At 37.8% G+C, this 19446-nt stretch overlaps 1 protein-coding gene across 1 annotated transcript; it reads left to right on the forward strand.

Moving 5' to 3' along the window:
• Nucleotides 1–1044: 1044 nt before the first annotated feature.
• Nucleotides 1045–15926, forward strand: LOC134663672 (prolyl 4-hydroxylase subunit alpha-1). The gene is made up of 12 exons (XM_063520120.1): nucleotides 1045–1219; nucleotides 5671–5876; nucleotides 7027–7172; nucleotides 7286–7442; nucleotides 7912–8093; nucleotides 9151–9290; nucleotides 10027–10151; nucleotides 10467–10620; nucleotides 11188–11412; nucleotides 11771–11830; nucleotides 12756–12921; nucleotides 13501–15926. The coding sequence occupies exons 2-12, from the start codon at nucleotides 5689–5691 to the stop codon at nucleotides 13617–13619; spliced, it is 1662 nt and encodes a 553-aa protein (XP_063376190.1). The 5' UTR covers nucleotides 1045–1219; nucleotides 5671–5688; the 3' UTR covers nucleotides 13620–15926.
• The last annotated feature ends 3520 nt before the right edge of the window (nucleotides 15927–19446 follow it).

Consider the following 19446-nt stretch of genomic DNA (forward strand, 5'->3'; position numbering starts at 1 on the left):
ATCAAGATTCCACTTTTTAAATCTCTCTATACACTAGTAATTTTGGAATATTTCGCATGTTTTGATCTCGATATAAGCACGAGAGGTAAACAACAAGTTTGCTTCTTTACGAGTACCTACACTTATTCTATTGTCTCTGTTACTATTTTCCCTACACTTATTGTATTACGCTATCAACAAAATGAAAGCAATAAACATATTTACTTTAATATTCTGTTTTTTTTTTAAATTCCATTATTGATAACATTAATTAACGTTTTCCACATAATGTTAGGTCTACTTGGGCGGTTTACAAGTACATTTTTTGTTTGACTCCTTGTAAACAATTACAGTTATTTGTTACAAGAAACCAATCAAAAAATGGACTTTTAAACCGACCAAGTAGACCTAATATTATGTGGGACGAAAGTACACGTATGGATGCATATGTAGTTGTACACGCACACATACATACTTAGATTCGGGGGAGAATCAGAGATGGCGCTTTCAAATGAGTTTCCATAAAATGCTTCAAGAGGGCTCTCTTTACCTATTATACTTACTTTACTCTTTGGGTCTATGTTTTCTGTACAAAACAGTCTGCCGATTTTTGCGGGGAAGGGGCACGTCAAACGTTTGGCTGTTTTGTACGTAACGCACAAATAGTCATGTCAGTTATACGTCAGTCTATACAAAAATTTGCACAATTGTGAAAGTTTTTCGGCAGAGGGGTAAGCTCTTAAAGGTGACTCCAGTTATTAAATGCTCTAAGACAAGCTCGCACCGTACCAGGATCGCATTCCGGTACGCCAGTAAAGTCAACTAAGTCTTAGATGCCATTTGTAATACATCGTGGCATTTGTTTGATCAATGGATTGAATTCGTTGCTCGTACTTGGCCAGCAATTTTCTAAAAACGCCTGCCATTTATTGCAAGGTCTGTAGAAGCCTAACGATTATCCGGTCATGTACTGTTTGGCTGCACATTATGTCCATAATACAAAATGTCAATGTCATATTCTACAACAAAGAAACCGAAATGAATTGAATACGTGAAAAAAAATCAGCGAATGAATTATCGTCACCCGTAGTGTACGTAGGTCGACATTGTGTGTTTTTATATTATCGTGGTCTACTTCTATGACTAGACTTCATGACTTTCCTCTGTTAATACTCAATTATTCAATTAACGTTAACTGAGAAAACGAAGAGAGTTGGTATGGCATTTTAGTGTTATTCAGGTAAGTTCAGTGAATAATACAAGCTTATGAGATAGATTCTGGGTAATAGTGACCCCCTTCCGTCTATATTCCGGTCAAGATAAACGTAAACGCAGAAGTAAAGCTCGTACCTACATCATTTTAACAGAAGTTCTCTTGGTTGCTAGGTATTCAAAAGAATAGATTAATCTTAGTATTTCTAGTCGTTTAACATTAATACATTACATTGCTGTCACAAATTTAGAGAGTAAAAAGAAACTTTGCGGTATAATTTTGAATTAAGGAAACTAGAACTAAGACACAATTTTTCATCCTTTTTTATTATTTCTGGTTCCATTTTGCACCTATTGATATTTTATTTTAATGTGACTTAAATTTACGTTCATGTTTCATGTCTAAGCTATATAGGTACCTATTTAAATTTAACATTATTAATTATCTAGACAAGATAGCCTTCTTTAACTAAACTAAGAAGAAATAGAATCTTCTATCATGCTTTTTCTAAGACTTTAGATCAACATACAATGTTTGTTTGATGATATTATATTTAGGGTCTAATGGTAATTAAATTTACAAACTTATAACTAGGTAAATATAAAAATTAAGGGTATTAAATTCTATTAGGCTATAGGTACCCGGCTAAATGTACCTTGCAACATTTTTTGTTTGTCTATATAAACTTTTTACTAATACCTGGTCTAGTCTTTTATTAATACCAAATGCAATACTGATTTATTTGTTTTTTTAATCTTGTACATTTGTAAATCATTGAATCTGAATTTTTGATCTGTGTAATAATGGGTAAATACATGAATTACTTATGTTACTACACATTGAAAACATATTGCTAAAGGTAAAGCTTGCTAAGGTATGGCATGTGGGTGGATGTCAATAGACTTAACACACTAACACAACTTTAGTTGTGAGTTGTGATATGATTTAGTTGGAAGAAGCATATCTTGTTAATAGCTTTGCCTAAAAATGTATGTTTTCTTGACAAATAATTTATATAAATGGCTCCTTTATTTGATGGGCTTAACATTGTTTTTTAGGGTTCCATACCCAAAGGGTAAAAACGGGACCCTATTCCTAAGACTCCACTATATTTAAAAAAAAACTTTATTGGCGCGCGCAACAACCTATGGGCGATTAAATCAGCTGATATATTCAAGTTAACCATTTCGTACAGTCGCAGATTATATAGTACAGTCGCGCACATATCACAGTCACAGGAAGCCCATTCCAGAAAAATCCCGATCGTAATCATAATTACGGCGCACGCCGGGCCGCGTCAGCACCGCCGCGACCAATCCGTTGTAGCCACTTGCCTACGAAACCATTCCATAGTGTTCCGCGCTCTTCTATATAGAGTAATTATTAATATTTAAACGAGTCGCGACATTTATAAACATTTGTGATAAGGTCATCGGCTCGCCGCTAGCCGCCGGTAGTCATTTGTTCGTTGACCCGCAATCCCGCCGCCGCCGCCGGTCAAATAAATGCGGAAACAGAAATATTTACGTTACACGTGTGTTTAGAACTTGAATGGAGCTTTCAAGCTGTGTCGTAGACAGTAATGAAACGAAAAACTTAGTTAGTACCTATTGGTTGCAGTTTCGTAGTGTAGGAGAGTGGTAAAATACTGATTGTTTGACCTGATTTAGTGCCGGCTATTACGAAAAACAAGGAAACGAAACGAAAGGTAAAACATATACGCAAATTATGCTTAGGTACAGTACAAACGAATTTTTAAATGTATTTTCTATTAGCCAGGGTAGCACAATCTTCTTTTTGTCATAAGTAAGTGGCACGAAGAAGTATCAACCATCAGAAAGCAAAATTACCCAACTACCTCATCTGTCGTATAGGCAACTATATCGTACTCTACCGTCTCTATTTTTAAGATCATAAGGTCCTCAGGATCTTCTTATGGTCTTAAAAAAAATGGAAATGGCGTTTGCTCGAGAGCTGTAAGCAGATCGTTAACTATAAATATGTTGTTTTACTACCTAACATCGTTTAGCTCTTCATTTTATTCATGACATCATCCAAAACTAACTGTTTCGCCTTGGACTAAGATATCCATCAGTACACCCACACTTATGCAAACCTTCACAAGAATGCCTCATTTAGCAATATGTAGGTACCTAGTAATGATTCTACATAGCATAAAGCTCTACACTACAGCAGAGTCTGAAAGTGAACACATCTGCTATAATCATTCCAGTGGGGACGCTGACAACGATTCTCTTCATTGAATGATTGATAACGAGAGTATACCTACTCTACACGGGGAGGGCGTATGCTTAACGTGTCACGTATATTACATGTTATATCTAAAATAATCAACAATGTTAATGTTATGCGATTTAGTTAGCGTTTTCGCAAGTCTTGGTTAAGTTACGGACAGACGTAAATTTCGTCTGAAAGCGTGCTTCGGCTATTTCAGGAGCTACAGAACACCGAAAGTATAAAGCTTACCAAAGAGCAGATAGAGACTTGAATCAAAAGCAGCAGTTATTTAATTTATGCAAATGCTTTTTCAATGTGGTATAGTTAGCTAGGTACCTACGTAATTGATTAATAAGTAAGTCCGATTGTATTCCGTGGGTCAGACCGTGAATACGCGCTTAGCACGTATTCTACTGCAAACCTCAAGTTATATAGCCATATGTGTATTGACCAACTGACCCAATCGATAATTAAATACCTACCTACACAAAACTATTAATCTCATCTTGCATAACTCGTCATCAACTCATCACTCACTATTTATTTTCTGTTTCTACCTAATTTCTTAACACTATTAAGCACACGTCCTGTGAAATTATTAAACTACCAACTACCAAAGTCCCATTTTCCCAATGTCACCAAGTTTTTACGGTATACGACGGGCTTTTTACTGAGCTTGTTATCTTCACAAATAGTTACCTATATTGATTTGGATGTGACTACGACGTTCGTAAATACATGAACCATAACCGAAGACCTTATTTGAATAAGTTGGCTCGGCGATGCGCTTGTTAAGCTATTGAAGTAGGTGGGGCCCGGGCAGTTTTCAAGCCCATTGCTGTTTGTTTATACAGTCAATACAGTGTGGAAATCCAAGTATTTAATAGGCATATGTACCTAATTCCAGTTGAACCTTACAAATGACCGGTGCATTATGCCGCATGCGTATTGATGCGGATATGTGGCGGTACAAAAGGCATGAACAACATACCGTGACATACCTACAGTCAACGCCCTGTCCGTTCACATTGCAAAGAATTAAAAAAATTACCATACTTTTCCTTGATTTGACCGGTTTGCCCAAAAAACGGTATCTTTCGAATTATTCAAATGACCTCAGCCCATTATCGCACGTTTGCAACCGCGAGCAATTTTGTTTGGCTGTTATTAATATTCGGTATCTACCCGAAGGAGATTAGGTAGGTACTATGCTAACTTATATGGAAGAAATATTAATCGAACATTTGGACACGTCGAAGTACGGTCAAGGAATTCAACTGGAAGATTGATATGAATATACGTAACGAGGAAAACATGTGACTGGTTAGACTAAAACCTTGATTAACTGCAATGTTTTAAAAATGAATGATAACCACGTTTTTTCCACAAATGGAGGTTTTTGTTGGTTTACAGATATATGTTCCATTGTTTCATTCATAATTACTATAATTAGGCGATAAAATGCGAAGACGCTTCCTTGAAACAAAATGATGAATCATACTCGTATAATATTTAAATCCATTCTACTGTATTTAATTTAAGTGCTATTATCCTTACCTGTAAGCTACTTTTTAAAGTAAATATAAGAACTTGTAGGCACCAGCAGTATAAAATTTTAAGCGATGCATTATGCAAATCAATGCAAATATGTTTTCAAGACATCTTCTACAAAGTCATTTTGAACTTAGTTTCACCAGGCGACCCCAAAGACCAATGTTCATCAGTTAAACATGAGATATGGGAAATACGTTGAAGGATTTGTGCAATTTTACTTAGCTCATATAATATTAGGATTTTTGAAATACTGGGTTCTATCTTTTGTAATTAAATGTCTGAAAAGTTCGGCTCCGAAGCAGGAGTTGTGACGGAAAGAAATTTAGCAATTGTTATAGTCCGTTTTTTTTAGCATTAGAAAGAACTTCGCAGAAGTAAGCGTGTGGTTCCAAACCCAGCACTTTTAGCGGCAATAATTTGAAGTAAATTATATGTATTGACCATGTTACATTAGATAATTCAATAATTATTAACAATTAAAGAACCTGATAAAAACTGCACGCTTGCTTCTGTGGAGTTCTTTCTAATGCTAAAAAAAACGAACTATAATTAATTATAACTCCCCTGATTTGGCGTTCAACCTCCGCCGCAGTACTCCGTACTGATGGTAGTTACTACGTATCCGATATGGTGATTTAACTACTCTACCTGTATGTAACTTATGCACAACGAACTGTTTTTTTCAGGTTAACAGTACGTCAAAAATGGTTCCTAAAATCTCGCACATAGCATGCCTAAGCTTCTTCCTTCTGCACCTGGAGTCATGGACCCACGCGGAGCTGTTCACGGCCATAGCCGAGATGGAGCCACTGCTACAGACGCACAAGAGGATCATTGATGACTTAGACCATTATATTATTAAGGAAGAGGAAAGAATCGCTGTATTGAAAAGGTAAGTTCAACGTTTTACTACAAAACCACGCCTGCATAGAAATGGATCTTTTCTTAAACATTAACACATTCACTGCCCCCAACGCACATGTGCGTTCACCGTCATACAAGTTTGGTCCTAGGCCACGCCCCCTGGCAGTGAATGCGTTAACCGTATTTTGTTAATAAATGAAAACCGAAAACTTATTTTTTTACGGAATGTCCTAAATTGGATTCAATCAAGCAATAACAAATTTAGTTCGTCGTGAAACGTTCTGACTATAATCGTAATTATGTGTTTTAAACTGATATACCTATACCTAATTAGTTGAAACACTTAAAACTGCTTCACCGTCAATCAAAACCTAAGCAGCTGCCTTTTTATGTATTGAAGAGAATGAATTTATGCTTCCGACTGTTGTTTCGACTTTACTGTCGAATTACAAGGTTTAACAGAAAGTTTCATTTGAAAACTAAACTAAACTATTATATAGGTACCGTCGCACAATGTTTCAAATAGACCGGCGTCGTCACCCACCGTTTATTTAGTTATTGTATTTAATGTACTCGGTCTCGGAGCAACGCTCTATAATTTGAACACCAATCTAAATGATTTAGTCACTGTCTCGCCTGTTCTCAACTATACAGTGCTTTTTAGGCTTCCGTAGCCAAATGGCAAGTATTTGTCATACTTCTTAAATCAACCTCAGTACTTTTTCTATCGAAACTGACTGAAATAGTTAGCAAAACACGTTCGTACGTTTCAGTGGAAATACTATGGAAAATAATTATGCACTAGATCCGTACGCCACGCGAGAGTTAGCGATCCTTTCGAAACGTACAATTGCGGCGCATCATTTGCTAGATTTGAACACACACAAAGCAAGATTTGAATTCGCACGAAGCGCTTTGCTTCTACTTTCCTTATGCGCACTGCCAAGGAATGGAATTCCTTGCCGGCGTCTATATTTCCGTGTTCTTATAACCCGGCAACCTTCAAATCAAGAGTGAACAGGCACCTTCTGGGCGAGCTCGCTCCATCGTGGGCCACGTCTACGCCTCGGCTAGTCTGTGGCCATGAGTAAGCCCATTCATACTAAAAAAAAAAAAACCTTCATCGACTGATTGAGATGGTACAATGATGAAATAAACTCATAACGCCCTTTTTGTAGGCACTTGGACCTGTACAAGCTCGAGCATGAAAAAGCTATGGAAGACATTCCCAACTATTTGGGTAATCCTATCAACGCATTTACCTTGATTAAAAGACTGACTACTGAATTAGATGATATAGAAGATAGTATAAAAATTGGCACAGGTTGGTACTCATTTCTTTTTCATTACTGTTTCTTAAAACCTACTAAACTTACATGAAAACCGTTAATGTATTTGCCTACAAAGAAGTTAAGCACAGTCTTTTATCGCTTGCAGAATACATAAAGAACATTACGATGAACCACGCGGACGTGAAGTACCCCACATTAGAAGACTTGGCGGGAGCGGCGCAAGCTCTTACAAGATTACAGACCACCTACCACTTAAATGTTCACGAGCTCGCACAGGGCGTACTCAACGGAGTGAAGTACAGGTAAGTTTCATTATTGAATATGTTCAGTACTGGACGCTGAAGGACTTGAGAGGCAGAAGATTCTCTGGGTATATTCTAGAATACACTAGGAACGTGACAACACCCCGACTACCTACATAGTATCGACTTTTGGTAAATTGTTGTAAATTTTATCATAGCCACTAAATACTGGTGTACATTTAATGGCTTAGAACTTCAATATTGGCATTTGCAGGGATTTTTTCCTGCGACCCTGTCTATCTGAGGGTTGATTTTCCTGCCTAAAATGAGCGTAGCCTCAGTCAAAAGTGACCGCTTATGATCCCCGAGAACGGCAATTTTTTCACTATTTACGTATTTACGGTATAAAAAACATTTACCAATTTGCTATCTATCTGTCTAATCTATCTTATAGACAGTAGGTACAATATCGTTGGCTTTACTCGTACTTGCAAGTTGAGTACCACCAAGTAATCACCATGTTTCACAGCTTCCCCATGTCGGCGGCGGACTGCTACGAGCTGATGCGAGCGCTGTACAACATGAAGGACTACGAGAACGCACTGGCGTGGGCCATGGAGGCGCTCAGCAAGCTGCGTGAGGAGAGCGTCTCGCACTCCTTCACGGAGATAGACCTGCTCGAGTACATCAGCTTCTCGCATTACCTGAAGGGTGAGTCTTCTGTCAATATTATACGTACAACATGACGAAGAGATCACTGGCGTGGGCCATGGAGGCGCTCAGCAAGCTGCGTGAGGAGAGCCTCTCGCACTCCTTCACGGAGATAGACCTGCTCGAGTACATCAGCTTCTCGCATTATCTGAAGGGTGAGTCACCTGTCAATATTATACGTACAACATGACGAAGAGATCACTGGCGTGGGCCATGGAGGCGCTCAGCAAGCTGCGGGAGGAGAGCGTCTCGCACTCCTTCACGGAGATAGACCTGCTCGAGGATATCAGCTTCTCGCATTACCTGAAGGGTGAGTCACCTGTCAATATTATATATACAACATGACGAAGAGATCACTGGCGTGGCCCATGGAGGCGCTCAGCAAGCTGCGTGAGGAGAACGTCTCGCACTCCTTCACGGAGATAGACCTGCTCGAGAACATCAGCTTCTCGCATTATCTGAAGGGTGAGTCACCTGTCAATATTATACATACAACATGACGAAGAGATCACTGGCGTGGGCCATGGAGGCGCTCAGCAAGCTGCGTGAGGAGAGCGTCTCGAACTCCTTCGCGGAGATAGACCTGCTCGACTACATCAGATTCTCGTATTACCTGAAGGGTGAGTCGCCTGACAATATTATACGTACAACATGACGAAGAGATCACTGGCGTGGGCCTTGGAGGCGCTCACTGGCGCTCAGCAAGCTGCGTGAGGAGACCGTCTCGCACTCCTTCACGGAGATAGAGTTGCTCGATTATATCAGCTTCTCACATTGTTTGAAGGGCTCGCCTGTAAATGAAGATTGTAAGTTATATTATAACCAAATTAAAATCTAGAAATAAATCCTTTCTCTCTCTACGTAAACAAAGTAAAGTTGAAATTATTGATCTGTTTTGTCTTGCTTACCTTAGCATTTAGAAATAATAAAAAACTGCAGCTTACAGGGTTATAAACTACTACGAACCAGTATGCTTTATCATAGGCTCTGTCATCAGTGTCGTTAACTTGTTTACAATGCAGATACGGTACAAACAGTGTATTTTTTCATATTGCAGGAGACGTGAAGAGTGCCCTAGAATGGACGGAAAAGCTGCTTGCCTTAGACCCTGAACATCCGCGGGCGCGGGGCAATGTGCCGCACTTCAAGAAATCTATCACCGAGGAGGAGAAAGCGACGCGGAGGAGGCAGCGAGGGGTTAGTAAATCACAACCAATATACACTAACACAACAACTAAAATGTAAAAGTACCTACAAATTTAAACACAACTTGCAAAGTTTGTGGATGGGTTAACAATTTCTTGTTGTTATTCTGTCCCGTCAGTCAGGAGGCAATAGTAGCACAGTTTGTTAGATGGAATTATGTATCACGTTCCAGTAACGTGCTTGGTAGATGGTCTTTTATAGAAAAATCTTAAACTTTTACATAAAGGTGAATTTAAATGCCTCAAAATGTAACTATCAACGACGCACACGAGTGACAAGATTTTAATTCACTCTTGTTTGCTAAATAGGTATGCAAGTAAGCAGCAGAAGTGGGATATTCAAAATAACCTGAGCAGAATTCTATTCTTAAGAAAATCAGGAAGCCATCGGGTCTATTTGAACACCTTCGTTTAGGTACTTCTACCTGTTCGAAAATAACACGTTCTAAAATTACATCTTACATGACTGATTACTAATTATCAAAATTTCCGGATATTCCATTTATTAATTTAAAATTATTCGCCTCATGCGTTAACTCTAAATAAAGTCATGTACAGTCAGCGGCAATAGTTGCTAAGCGGGCGAAGTTTTCCAAATGATCTTGACGCGACTTTATTGCTAAGACGTGTCAAGGTAATTTTAACTTAGCAACTTCTGCTGCTGACTGTACTATCAAAAAATATCCCTCCATATTTTCTGTTATCATTTATTGTATCCGTTGCGACAGGAAACCGGGGAAGAGCCGTCGAAGCCCGAGGTGTCCGACGAGATGAGAGATTACGCCATCGAGAGAAAAAAATATGAGGCGTTGTGCCGCGGCGAGATGGAGATATCCAGCGAAATTGCTAAAAGGTACTACTGGTCACATTTAGACTATTTTCCCTGGCCCCAATTCTGCTACATGCATTCAATCTGCCCAGCAAAATCCACATTATAAATTTTAAATTGATAATTTCCTTGATTCGGTGTAGGTATACATATTATCAGAAACAATCGCTACGAGAGTCGCAAAATATGTAACTTCTCTAATTTATGTATATTAATTTATGATGAACATGAGTAACATGACCCACCACGTTTATCACAAGTCAAAGTTTTTTTTATACCTATTATATTTAAATTTCAAATGTGAAACGTTGCTGACAGCCATAACCATTGTATTTTCAGACTGAACTGTCGTTACTTGACGGAGAATCATCCTTTCCTGCGGCTAGCACCATTTAAGGTGGAGCAGGTGTATATAAGCCCAGACGTGTTTGTGTTCCACGATGTCATCAGCGACGCCGAGATCCAGCAAATCCAGGACATGGCCATGCCGAGGGTAAGTCAATATCTTGAAAGGTATCTGTGGGCAAGTTGGAGCTAGTTTAGATACTTTAGATTACTTTATTTTGAAACACAAGCATATTTATCTGTTGTTTAGAAGGAGGTCCCAACCTGTCACATAGTGGAGACAAAACCAACAGAAATAGAGTTTTATTAACGCCTCGCCATCGCTGGTCAGATATTTGGTTGTATCAAGTGCTAGTCGTTCTGAAGATAATACAATGAAGTCGCATATCACTAGTTGGGAGATATTAAATAATACAAACATTATCATCAAATTGACAGGAATGATCCCGTTTCTGTGACTGTTAAAACCAAAGCATAATCATTCATTAGTTAAGAATAAAAACTATAAATGCCATGTATTCCGCCACAATTTTTTTATACCGCGCAATAAGTGTCGACCAGACATACCTATTCATTTGTTTTACCTTGTCAAGTTGTCAGCTCTAGAATAATTCTTGGAACAAATCGAGACCTGCTTTCTCAAAGTTATTTATTTAGCCAATGGAATAACTGGACAAACGGGATCGACTCGACTAACAATACCTTCCCTTCCCAGTTCAAACGTGCCGTGGTGCACGACCCGAAGACGGGCGAGCTGGTGCCGGCGCACTACCGCATCAGCAAGTCTGCGTGGCTGCGCGACGCGGAGGCGGGCGTGGTGGCGCGCCTGACCCGCCGCGTGCGGCACATGACCGGCCTCGACGTCGGCTCGGCCGAGGAGCTGCAGGTCGTCAACTACGGCATCGGCGGGCACTACGAGCCGCACTACGACTTCGCGAGGGTACTCCACCATTACTTATAACGCGCTATCCCACAAAACACAAGTGCTGGTGGCTGGGAGCAAAAGATGACTTACAGGGTCGGTTTCACCGACCACAATTGATGGACTGATCGACGTCATTCAGCAATGAATTATGAAACTTCTGATAAAATTTAGCTAAGGTTCTAGCGGTTACAGACTGTTTCATGCAACTGACCCTTAATTGACAATCTAAAGTGAATAAATCATAACATATTATCTGAATATTTTCAATCGTATTCTAAGGGAACTCAATAAAAAACTAAATGTCATTAAAATATTTCTATTTTATTGGCTGCACTTGCAAGTACACTAACTTTAAGATTATGTTTATTTACAGAAATATGAAAACGCCTTCAACCATTTCGATGGCAACAGAATTGCCACCGTGCTGTTTTATGTAAGTAAATAAACTGTAGTCCTATATTTCAAAATGTTACCTTATGTATTTGTATCAAGCTTCATGCTTGGAAAATTAAAATACATTTTGTATAAAAATTAGCAAATACAATTGACGCGAATACAAAACGTTTGTTAAAATTGAAGTTTTACATAATAAAAATGAACAGTTTTGCTCTCATACTACATCAGCGACTTAGTAGCACCAATATGTGGTGCCCTTCAATCGTATTAAATGCATCATCTAATGAGTAAGTAATTTGTAATGCTTTGAAAGTGGCTCACTGTTTTATCAAAGAAGCGGATTGAAAGTGATATATACGTTTCGACTTTCGGCCCTAGCGCATTGTACTTTCAAACTACGTATTTTTTATTTAATTTTTAAGTGTTTTACAATAAGTAATGAAAACAGAGTCAGACCAAGAAAGAGATGGCGGGGCGACCTGGATGCTTTCCAGCGGAATTGGCGGGATCTTGCTCAGCACAGGGAAGATTGGAAAAGGAGAGGGGAGGCCTTTGCCCAGCAGTGGGACTGGAAAACCGGGCAAGTGCGAGTCGGACTCGCGCACGAAAGGTTCCGTACCATAATGCAAAAAAACAAAAACAAAAAAAGCAAAAAAAAACGGTTACCCATCCAAGTACTGACCACTCCCGACGTTGCTTAATTTTGGTCAAAAATCACGTTTGTTGTATGGGAGCCCCATTTAAATCTATATTTTATTCTATTTTTAGTATTTGTTGTTATAGCGGCAACAGAAATACATCATCTGTGAAAATTTCAACTGTCTAGCTATCACGGTTCATGAGATACAGCCTGGTGACAGACGGACGGACGGACAGCGAAGTCTTAGTAATAGGGTCCCGTTTTACCCTTTGGGTACGGAACCCTAAAAATGAAAATTTGATAATGATTATGACGTTCACAGATGTCGGAAGTGGCGCAAGGCGGCGCGACGGTGTTCACGGAGCTGGGGCTGAGCGTGTTCCCGGAGAAGAACGCGGCGCTGTTCTGGCTCAACCTGCACCCCTCCGGCGAGGGCGACATGGCCACGCGCCACGCCGCCTGCCCCGTGCTGCGCGGCTCCAAGTGGGGTCAGTACTCGCACCTACACACGTGCTACTTGCGGTGACCTGACAAAAAGCTGGAAAATTTCAGAGAAATTTCACAGGAAACAAAGGAAATATCTTTTTGAAAAAGGAAAATTTAGATTCCCGTAGAAAAATGAGAGAAGTTTCCAAAATGTTTCCATGTTTATTTGACGTTCATAAGCGCATTTTAATATGCCTACTTGAATAAACTATTTTTTACCTTTATGTGGAAATTTCGCAATTTTGTAACCTATCCGACTGCACATCGGTATACTCACACCATCACTGACTGACTATGGGTGCACATTACGTCTTTCTTCATTGCTGAAGTAATTGGCGCTGTACAGTCCCATGTACAGTCAACCGCTTACAAACCTTAGACAATCCACTTACAATATTTTACGCTAAAATATAAATCTAAGTAATCCTGCAGTGTACGCTTAAGCTGCATTGCTAAGTTTAAGTAAACTTCGGTGAAATTGTGGCATAGAAATTCTGATAAAAAGGTTCTTATTGCAGATGAAGCATAAGGACCCTTCTCTGATGAAAAGCCACAATTGATCTATTTGTATTTGTCCATAGTGTGCAACAAGTGGCTTCACCAGGGCGGGCAGGAGCTGCTGAGGCCGTGCAGCCTGGACTACCAGCAGGAAGGCATCCACAGGAAGATCCCGCGCGCGGTGCCCAAGTCATCCAGGTAGGCTGCTCCCATACGTCTAGACATAAAACAAGGATCCATTGATCGTATTACGTGTTTATGTGTATTTAAAGTATAAGACAAATTCGTGCGTCGATGTAAATAAAGTTAAGCTCCGTAATTATGCGATAAGCCTTATTGTCAAAAGTTTGATAATTCAGTTGCCACAAGACAACGCGCCGTACAGCGCCATCTTCTGTTATCCGGTTAAACTACAAAATGGCGAAGCCGTCTCCAATTTTTTTTTTGTTTATTTCCTAACTTAATGTCGTTTAATGTCTAAGATTAATAGATACATACATATTATGTAGTGAACTAACGTGAAAATGTGCAGCTAATGAAGTATTAATTAGTCTTGAAACGCGTTTAACCCTTCTTTAGCCAACACCCGGCAAACCATCGTGGCTTTTTGTAAAGGCCAGCTATCAATTTAAAAGCAGCACACTTTTGTCATTGACGATATCATCATAAATTTGATGGAAGCCATTTTTTTAAAGAAGGAACGCCGTCTGCTTTACCCGTAAAAGTTTCGAACACGATTTTTTCTTACACTTTATACATCTTATGCAATCAATGAATCTTTGATTTGATATAAAACAAACTGAACTGAATACAAATTCTAGCAAAACTTAGGTTATTTTAATAGTAAACAAATTTATAAAATGGGCATGTCTAATTCGTAAGCGGTTAGTTTTATATTGAGTTGACGCAACCGATGATGATTAAAATCAACAGAACAAACTTGTAGAATTATTTCAGATAGTATAATATTAATTGTGATTGTATTATTAATACTCAAAGAACAAACAATGAAACAACAAAGTTCCAATAGAATCACTCACTCACTTTGATACAAACTGTAATATGACTAAGGTGAATTGATTCTTATTAGGATATTGTGAATTCACAATAAAGTCACATTTTCATTTATTTTTACATCTTCCTTACGATTACTATTGGCAATTCGCAAAGAAGCCCATATAAACTTTATTAGTATTTTTCAACTAAGAATCTCGAAATATATGAATAAGCCTAATATTATGTCTAATGCTAACTCTAATTATTAATGGTCAGTTATATTTTCTTGCCCCATATTTTATTTAACCATGACACTAATACCCTATATCTAAGTACTTATAGGTAGAATAATTAATGTATAACAGTAGTAGGGCGTCTATAGAACTCACTCCTCCGGCTTGCCTAATCTGGCCATATACTTCGGCTTTCCTGATAGGTACTTTGTTTGACGCGCCGCCACTGATATGTACATTATTCAATTAGCAAGACAGCAGCAGTTTCCAAATATAACGCAATGTAAGAGGCTGTATCTGGGCAATATTTACAGTAGCGATATCGAAATAATAACCGTTTCCAACTTGCATCGAGTTTCACAAGAAAAATAATGTGTAATCGGGGCACCGAGGGCAGCTACCAGATACTACCTACCTTCATACGAAATGTATATAAAAATACATTGTTTTTCATTTGTAGCTTTTCTAATGCCCCAGGTTGGTCTCTACGGAATCGATTGGCACCAAATAAAATTTCGTCACAATTTACGTCTTTATTGCTGATTTTTTCCAAAATCTCTAAATGCCAATTTTATTTACTTAAAATGTTAGGGAAGGTCTCCTAAGATCATTTTCGCTTAGCAGGTAGCCGCCTTTAGTGCCCCATTTAAAAAATTACATGTCAGTGATAATAAAATCGTGATAACATGTTTTTACGTTAGTTTATAAGCAATCAAGTCAATGTTTATTATTGTACTACATGAAATTATGATGCCATATAAAATGCATTTATTTTTTTCAAAATCAGCGGCTATACAGTCAGCTGCAAAGATAGTTGACTCCCCTATGTACAGACTTATGCAGCTGACTGTACATATATTATGTTACTAGAAATTTCACAAACGTACAAACGAACACTCCATTAGATTATATGCATATGTGACGTTCCATGGGTAAAGGTACCTTAAACGTGCCTAGCGTAGGGCCTTAGTTCAGCTCTTGAGAAATCAAACATATCCATTTGTAGATTCATTCTTATAACAATGTATCGTAAAATGTGAAACACTTCAGCTGTGTTTTATGAAAAATCATCCCGTTTTTCTACAGTGTACAAATAATAGAAGTATTTTTTGTAGTTTATAATTACAATATGTGACATATTACTTGATTCAATGTGGCCCAGTGAATGGAAACATAATGTTTTATTTTATTATGTATTTTATCTTTCAAGATCGCTTTATGCAATTTTATAACGCAAGTTTATTTAAAATATAATTAATTTTACGTGACGTCAAACTGTGGTCAAGTAATACAATAATTATAAATAACATTACGTAGTTTTCTTTTACACATTTTTGTCATTTCCAATAAACATTATTATTTGGACTAATTTAGGATATGAACACCCCATACATAGGTGTACTTTCCCCATCCTTTACATTATTAAGTTACTTTCTTCTTACAATACAATTTGTTACATAAAACTAGAAAGGCTGAAATGACGTGGCGTCTTCGTGGCGTCCATTCCAGCATCGTGAATATTCTTTCTTCTTCATTGTAAGGCGGAGAGCAATTTAAGACAACAAAAACGTTACATATAGAATTATACGTATACTGTACATAACATTCCTGTTGTTTATACATTACCCTAATGCTTGTGACTCGTCGGCTCGCTGGGGTTCAGTCGAATTCGGTGGCAGTGAGAATATTTCAGAACAAACAAAGTAAGTACATGCATGTATCAACTTTAGCATTGCACACTACTGTGTTTGCTGTGAAACCCTCTCATATAAGTCTTCTTGTGGTTGCTGAATGTAGAGCTTCATTTATGTATTTAAGTTAACATTTGGCGACTGGTGGCTGAAATTGTTATGTCCATTACGTTCTTGGTAAGTTACATTGGTATCTATTATTATTTAATATAACTTTATTGTCAATCCTGTGTTACAATTGGGTCAACGTTCCAATACACATATTGTTTAGTTAATGGAAGCACACTGCATAAATGTCTAGAACGTTTAGCAAAATTGTATTAAAATGGAGAACAACATTTGGACTCCTTGAAAATTGTATTCGTGCGTAGCATGCGCCACGATGGTCCGCTGACTTTGCAAGTGGTCAATTCGTTTAAAAACTGCTTCTATACAGAATTTTAACCAAGCAATACGTAGTCCTAGCTTGGAATTAATATGTGTACCTATTTGTAATTAAACACATTTTATTTTCTAAAACCTAATACCCAACCGCACCCACCTATTCTATATCGGATTCGCTGAAATCAATCTCCACATCGCAAAATATGTATAACCTTCGGTGTTGCGTTGCCCCGTGTAAGAATAATAGCTCTTTGTTATGGGGTCAAGCGTGCGATGTTGGAAACGAGCTCTCCGGTTGCTTCAATGGATTCCCGATTCACGGAAACATATTGTCGAGTTCCTATGAGAATGTTTCAGTTGTATTTATCTGCAATTTGACCCTAATCGTCCGCTGTTTTTCATTGTTTTAATCTTAGTGATGTTGTAAAAAGTAGGTAGGCGTAAACGCTCGGACTTCGGGATGGGGTTAGTCGTTTGTCGAACTTTCAAGTTGTACGTAGGGTTAGTAGGTATGGTATAATACTGTCTTGTGGAAAAATATGGTTTTACTTGGGCGTTTGACGTAAGAAAATGATACCTTAAATGCGTTTTACACGAGTCGCTAAGTGCAATACGAGTGGATTGCAAAAAAATTGTACGTAATTAAGCGCAGTTAAGAAGCTGTGACTAGTCTTAACTTAATTGAGTCATTTTTGTTACGAAAATTAACTATGTACTTATATAAATTGTACTGTATTTATTGTACTTAATTCATACACATATACAGGGTGGAAAGATAAGTCGGGCCCTGGAGGGAAACTACCTTAAATCCTTAAGCTGGCTCATTTTACTTAAAGGAGACATTCCTTTATTTTTAAAAAGAAACAAAACTGCATTCAAAGATTTTTCCTTTTTTCCTTTAATTTTGCTTGTCTAAAAAAATCTTGAGTACCTACTAAATATTAGATTTTATGGATATCTTGTACGACAGACGAGTGTAAGACCTAATGTTTCTTGGAGAAATGTTATCATTATCATTAACTTTATCGACTAGTACAATAAAATTGCAAGTTTTTATTTTTTTTGGAATTTTTAGTCGGTTCGAGTCCCGGGCGAGGCAAGCGAGTTTTAGAAAATCTTTGAATGCAGATTTGTTTATTTTTAAAAATAAAGGAATGTTTCCTTTAAGTAAAATGAGCCAGCTTAAGGATTTAAGGTAGTTTCCCTCCAGGGCCCGACTTATCTTTCCACATTGTATATTATACTCTATAGCATACGCTTACACACTTTAATGCATATAACTTAAATAGAAATGGCTTAATCGTTGTAACACAATGGAATTAATTAACTTTAGACTAATTACAGGTCCTTAACTATGTACAATTTTTTTGCAATTCACTCATATGATCTACTGTGCTAAGCGATGGTATATTTCCAAAAATGGCGAAAAGGATGAGGACGTGTAGGTAAGTATGAAACTTTTTCTAGTTTAAGTCTCTTCAACCCTTATCATTATCAAACAAAGCAGAGGCAATTTAGTTCAATTTACAATGAGAAGGATCAAATTCAATTGGCATTTTTGAACTGTCAACCTGGATAAGGGTTTACCCGGATGGGGCGAAGACTGTATATTTAGGTAGATACTGTGCGGAAAGAGTAGTCGTGGAATGTATAGGGCCCAATATATTCCACGACTCTTCTTTTTCCGAACAGACTCTACGTCTTTAGGTTGAAAGGCAGTGTTAGTCTAGTTTGCTGTAGGTACTGTCGTCAACTTTCAACAAAAAAATCGATAGCAGCATATTTTACATAACTTGACTCCCAACGTAGATGAGTAGATACTATGTACATATATATCTAAGAAATTGATATATTTACCTTTGCTTTGGCTAGCTCAGGTAAGTATCTGAGAATATATAATTAGTCGCTTAAATGATTCATCATCATCATCATAATGAATCATTTATATTTGATACTTTATAGTGTTTCTTTTATTGCAATTAGTTCAGTTCCAATTCCCTGTTTATACAGTAATTTAAATAAATAAAACTTAAATTACTGTATAAACAGGATAGTGATACACAATACTGGATTGGAACTGACCTAATTGCAGTAAAAGAAACACTATAAAATATGAATGACTACTTATTATATATTCTGACTGCGACTAATAATTATATATTCTCAGATACATACCTGAGCTAGCCAAAGCTAAGGAATATTAAGCAAAACTCTGTGTAGATGGAGATGGTGTCACTAGCATAATCACGGGGTCTACCGCGAAACACGAAAATCCAAAATTCGGTTTCTGCCTCTCTATCACTCTTGCTTATTCGTTCGATGCATCAATGTCATAGTGAAAACTTACAAAAAACTGTTCAAGGCCTAGTATGTATGTTACTCTATGGTTTCCTGGGTGCACTAGTGCTGCACTCTGGCGGCAGAACATTGCAGTAATACTCCCTATTGACTTACAGTTAATTCCTCTAAGGGGTCATCCATTAATTACGTCACACGAATTTCTAGGTTTTTTGACCCCTCCCCCCTCCTTGTCACACTTGGTCACATTTGGCAAACCCTCCCCCCTAGTGTAACGTTACATTTTTTCTACGAAATCGCGAAATCGAATTAAGTAAATATTATTAATATTTTATCAAAATATTTTTATTTTTATAACCCAAAACTGCTTATACTTCGTTTTTTTAGCATTAGAAATTAGGTAAACAATCTTGATGTGTCTTTTAAT

This window comes from Cydia fagiglandana, chromosome 1 (assembly GCF_963556715.1).
Source record: "Cydia fagiglandana chromosome 1, ilCydFagi1.1, whole genome shotgun sequence".
Lineage (NCBI taxonomy): Eukaryota > Metazoa > Arthropoda > Insecta > Lepidoptera > Tortricidae > Cydia > Cydia fagiglandana.